The sequence below is a fragment of the Lutzomyia longipalpis genome, chromosome 3 (genome assembly GCF_024334085.1).
Source record: "Lutzomyia longipalpis isolate SR_M1_2022 chromosome 3, ASM2433408v1".
Classification (NCBI taxonomy): domain Eukaryota; kingdom Metazoa; phylum Arthropoda; class Insecta; order Diptera; family Psychodidae; genus Lutzomyia; species Lutzomyia longipalpis.
The window spans coordinates 19,695,816-19,701,815 of NC_074709.1; the positions used below are offsets into that span (position 1 = coordinate 19,695,816).

General features: G+C 30.0%; 1 protein-coding gene across 1 annotated transcript; it reads left to right on the forward strand.

The window, feature by feature from the left end:
• Positions 1 to 165: 165 nt before the first annotated feature.
• Positions 166 to 5,287, forward strand: LOC129792512 (uncharacterized). The gene is made up of 2 exons (XM_055831612.1): positions 166 to 238; positions 332 to 5,287. Exon 2 carries the CDS (start codon positions 346 to 348, stop codon positions 4,927 to 4,929), a length of 4,584 nt encoding a protein of 1,527 aa, XP_055687587.1. The 5' UTR covers positions 166 to 238; positions 332 to 345; the 3' UTR covers positions 4,930 to 5,287.
• The last annotated feature ends 713 nt before the right edge of the window (positions 5,288 to 6,000 follow it).

The window sequence follows — 6,000 nt, forward strand, 5'->3', positions numbered from 1 at the left end:
CTCTTTGTTTTTTTTGTTAATAAAAAAATTCCGATGAAAAGCTTGCACTTAAGCGATTAAATAGAATTTGATAACATAAGTACTCCAATAAATTGTAGAATAATCAGGTGATAAAAAAATCGGTATCAATACTTTAAAATCTTATTTTAAAGTCACATTCAAGTTAGTCACAAAGAAAACTTCGTAGAAGTCACATAGCTAAGAAAACCTTCTCTATTTTTATTTTTCAAACTAAAGGGTAAGTTAGTTTAAAAATGTTAAAAATAATTCTAAAAGAAAAGAATTGTGACTAAAATTTCAAATTTTATCTTTTTCATGATAAAAAAAACAGAAAAAATCGTTAAAATGGGTTTCTTGGGCGGAAAATCGTATAAATCCAAATGCTGTGAGGGTGGATTCGAACTTCAGAATCATCTAATGCTCTATTCTTGTGCAAAACTTAGAAAAATGGGGTGCCAGTCATTTTCTGTTGGATATGAAGTTGAAGAGTTCACGAAATTCGACGACGTTGTCTGTGGCTTCGAATTGAACGAAAGTAAATATCTGTTCCCAATCCAGGCGAAATTCGTTCAAAGAAACGAGAAAAAAATTAGTCAATCAGATTTCATCACTAACAAAGGAAAAATTAACTTGAAGAAGCACATAGAAGGCATCATGGACTTTCAACGGCACACACAAGGTAGACAGGTACGATATATTATTGCAACAACTGCCCCAATGAATATGTACATGAAAAATATTAGATTTAAGTCACTTAAAATGAAAGAAAATCAACTGATTGTGAATATTGCAGACCTTTTGATAGATTCAGGGGCAAAAGTGTTGCAAATTGATTCTCAATTTGAAAAATTTGAAGAAATTCTGCAAAAACTTGAAGTTGATTTAAATATCACAAGAATTGCCCTTGATGGTATACTTAATCGTTTAATATTTCTAACAGAAGTGCCAAAGAAAGATAATTTTTTGGAAATCATTAAAAACCTTCTAATCGACGTGAACGTTGTGAATAGAGAATCATTTTTCCAAGTAATCCAAAATCGAACAACAAACTACGTTGAATATGATAAGGCGACACATGAACGAAGAGTTATCAGTAAACATACATTCGATATACTTTTAAGAGGTTCTGTGCTCGAGGTGGATTTAAAAAGAATTTCCGAATCATTTCTCTCTGAGATAGCGTTATCAATTGAATTCGAAAGGCATTTCTTAGAGGAAATATGGAAAAGTTTGCAAAATTCTTCCAAATTCGTAAATTGTGAGGAAAATGTGAATTTGACTGCACTGAAAGTTTGGCATTCAGTCAAAATGGCGAACGGAGACGCCATTTTGGTTCCCATATCCAAACTAAATGACTTCCATATTGAATCTTTGAGTTTTTATGAGGAAAAAGAAAGAAATATCGTAATTTTAGTTGACAATGAAATGAATTATGAAGATTTAGTGAAAAAGCCAAACATTTATTTCGTTGGGAAGATCCAAAAGCTTTCTTTTGTTGCTAAATTACCGTCATTTTCCTACGATGAGCTCACAGTAAATGCAAAACAAGAATTTGAAGAGAAAATTATAAAAATTCAAAATTTTCCATTACAGTTGAAACATATTCCAAAAAATGGATCCAAAGATTACAAAGAATTATTTGAAAAATTCTTTGTTCATTTCTGTGATGGGAAATTGATGGAAATAGGTGGAAAAATTCCAGAAAACCCTCATCCACACATTGAGAGACGTTTTAAAGATGAAATATATGAAGTGAGTGAAAATAAAGTTTTCGCTAAATATTCCAAATGCATCATTATGGGTCTTCCGGGAATGGGGAAATCGTTCACTTTGAAGAACATGACGAAGAAATTTAAACAAAAACAGCCTAACTTTTGGATTGAATTTATTCAACTAAATTTACTTGGAAGCATTTTTGAAAAACTAACAAAAAATAAAAACAATCTTACGGAAGGTGATGCAAAAGAAATTTTTTTTGATGAAATTTTATCTTGCAAAGAAAAATCTTTGCTACTGGAACGGGAACTTATTGAATATTACTTGACCCTCGAATTTCCTCCTATAATTCTCATTTTTGATGGTTTCGATGAGATTATGCCAACGTATGAGAAAGTTGTTTTCAATTTCATTCAAAAACTCATTGGATTGAAAGTTCAAATTGTTATTTCTGGTCGCCCGCATTGTGAAACAATTTTAAAAGACCTCAAAGAATTTAGAAAATTCGAAATTTGTTCGTACTCTAAACGTCAGCTTGAAAGTTTTATTCAAAAATATTATGAGTACAAAAAGGAATCATGCAAATCTTCCGAAGAATTACATGAATCATTTGATTCCTTTAATGAAACCTTGAAGCACATGATTGAAAAGTCAAAAGTACTCGAACAATTTCCACTTTATCTGACTTTACTCTCCGACATTGCTTTCCACATGCAGGAAAATCCTGAAAAAGTATTTGATAAAAGCAACCAAATTGATATTTCGTGGATTTACAACGAAATATTTGAATTGTCTTTTGTGAATTATTTGAGAGAAAAAGAAGGAAATGATCCATTGAAAAATTCAACCAAGCTGAAAAATGATAGAATGAAGAAGAATCTTATATCGCACTATTTCTGCATAGCTTGTATGGAAATGTCTATAGATATGAATCTACCACAACTTCCAGATTTATCTGAGGAAGAAATTCTTGCACCAGGTTTTCTTAAAAAAGTTTCAGTTAATAAGTTTGTATTTATTCATCGTACATTTGCAGAATATTTTCTTGGTCTATGGTTAATAGAATGTTTAGAGAGTAATGTTGATGAATTTTTAAATTCAGTGAAGGAATATTACAAATTCTTCCCAGTAATGAGGTTCCTATGTTTACTGCTGGCAAATAAAATTAAGAAAAATGAAATAATTCTTAATATTCCAGAGAAAAACTGCAAGAGAAGAAAACTGTTTGTAAAATTTTTCAATCAAGTTGCTGAATTTTGCTGGGATTATGAATTAACAGAACATTTCGACGTAATAATTATATACACGGTGAATGAATTTTCACAAGATGGATTAAAGTTCTTAGATAAAAAAAATAAGTTCCGCTTATGGTCACTTCATGACACAAGTCTCACTACTATGAAGATAGAATGGATTTATAAATTGAGAAATAAAGACTTTTCTTATTTCAAATTATTTGAGGAATTTTCACGAAATTTAGAAAAAAATTTAATAAAACAGTTAGTGTTTAAAGACTTTGAAAGTTTCAGAAAGACAAATGCAATTGTTGAAAAATATTCCGATTCATTCAAAGAATTTCTACAAAAGCTCACCGAAGAAATTATTGAACAGTTGCGTAGTTCATGGTTATATAAATGTGACAATTTTTTTTGGTGTATTTGGAAGATCTTTATTAACTCTGAGGACTCCAAGTACTTTCTAAAGGAAACTCTTGAATTACTAAATAAGTTGAAGTTGAATCAAGATTTAAAAGAAAAATGCGATTTTCTTGTTACTATAATAAGTAAAAGTGAAACAGATAAATCTTCAACATTTAAAGAATTTATAAAAGATATTTTTGACATTTTAAGTAGTGATGAAATTTTCAAATTCTTCAAAGTGTTCAACAGAAATTCATTTGTATACAATGAAGGGTTTTATAATTTCAATGAAATATGTAAAAACTATGCACAGAAATTAATTTTAACCGATAACAATTCAATTATTTTTCATTTTTACATTGAAAAAGATAAAGATAAAATGTTAGACTTCGTTAGAAATTTTTCCGATGAACTTTTCACAAATTTAACTGAAAGCCCCCACTTTGGTGGAAAATCTCTTGAAGAATATTACAAAGAATCGGAAGAAAAAGAAGATGTTTGCTTGGATATATTGTTCTTCTGGTACATTCGCTTAAATAAAATCACCGATTTTTTTTGGAAATACCAGAATGGTACAAATATCTCCAGAGCACTTGAAAAGAATTTAAGACTTTGCATATCGTTGGATTTAAATATGAAAAACGAATTTACTGAAGAAAATGTGACGAATGTTATTGATACTTTTTGTCAAAATATTCTCAATTGGGAAAAAGAGAGTGGTACAAAAGTTAATTTTCTACATTGTCTCGCAAAAGCAAACAAAGCTTTTATATGTACTAAAGCGTATTTTTATTTTTTCGAGGAAGAATTTGAGGCACATCGTTGTATGTTACGTCATATTTTTCGATATTTAAAAGAAATAAAAAGCCGTGAAGAGAACGAAGATAATCTTCTTGTTGAGAAGATTTATGAACGTGATAATGATGGTAATATTCCTATTCAGATTTGTGTATTGGAAAATAATTTACCATTCATTGATGTGATATTAACATTCGTAGATAAAAAAATGTGGTATGACTTATTCAGTAGAAAGAACAACAAAAACCAAAATTTCTTTCATTGTTTTAATACTAAAACTTTCACATGGTCCACTTTCATATGGTCCACTTTCACACTCAATGATATTCCTATAATCTCTTACAACTCTTTTTATGAAAAATTATTTTTAGAAAGAGATATTGATGGGAAGACACCATTTCATTCTATTAAGTTTTTCGGATCTCCTTTTGAGGGATGGCTAAGTAATTTATCAAATGAAACTTTTACAAGTTTACTGCAAATTAAGGATAATGGTGGCAATAATATTTTACATTACATGGCAAAACACAATCAAGATTATTCAATTCAAATACAAACATTGAAAACTCACATTGAAATAAATTCTGTAACACATACCCCAATAAAAAATGCTCTAAAATGCAAAAATAACTCTAATAAAACTCCATTGGATGTTTGCAAAAATTGTACTTATTGCACTCCAAAAATTTATCCAATTACTGTCTGTTGTTGCGTATTTGAGACAACTTATTGTGACATGGAAAAAGAATTTCAAAAGATATTGAAAGAAATTTAAATTAATTTAATAATGAAAAAGTAAGTATATACCAAATAAACATAATATAACATATAATTGATGTAATAAATAAATAATTTATTAATTAACATATGTACATAAATACCTAACAAGATCAATTTGACAAAAAATAAAATATTCTAATGTTTAGTTTTTTTTTCATAATGTTATGTGTACCTACCTAATAAATTTTCGTATTTCATAGGTAATACAGAGAATATTTCTTAAATACCTATGTATGTATTAAGAAAAAAAATATACATAATATTTATGTAAATTATTGTACTTTTTTAACAAAAAAAAAACTACAAATAAGAAATATTAAAAATTATAAAATAAAAATCATTATGTATTGGAATTGTTTATATTTTTTATTCTTTGCAAAATGTTGTTTTTGTATGTTTTATTTATTTCGTCTTCAAAAAGCTCCGGTGGCCGAGAGGGTTTAAGCACGACTCTTGGTCATACCTCCCCGGAGATAGAGGGTTCGAATCCCCCTGCGGTTTTTTCGCCGTTCATGGCCCGTGCTTCCTATCCTCTCTTTCCTTTCCATTCCACAGTTCATCCTTTCCTGCTCCAACGCACGTTTGAGTTACTTTGAGGCGGAGCATAACTGCAGCACCATCTATCTGGCGAAAGATGCAACTATAGTGATCGAGTGCCCTGAACTGTCTCCCGGTGGCTATATAAAAGATCGATTGTCAGTGGACTGCATCTAAGTTGTGAAATCCTCCTCCAGTTGCCGGACCTCTGCCGCAGACGGGATAATCTACATAGCACCCCGCAGCCAACACAGTCTACACTACAGACTCCGGTGCGGCGTATCCATTCCACAGATGATCTACGCGCCCACTCTTACATCATACATCGCAAATTGAATTTGTAGATTAAAAATGTATAGGGAAAAAATGTGTAATTAAAAATGGAATGTGAATAAACCAATTATTATTATTATAAACACAGGAAATTAAAATAAAATATAAAAAATTATTAGGGCAGATCTGGGTAAAAAAAGCCAATTTGGATAAATCCTTCTCTGCAAGATCCCTCAAAGGCAAGAAATTTTCCTCA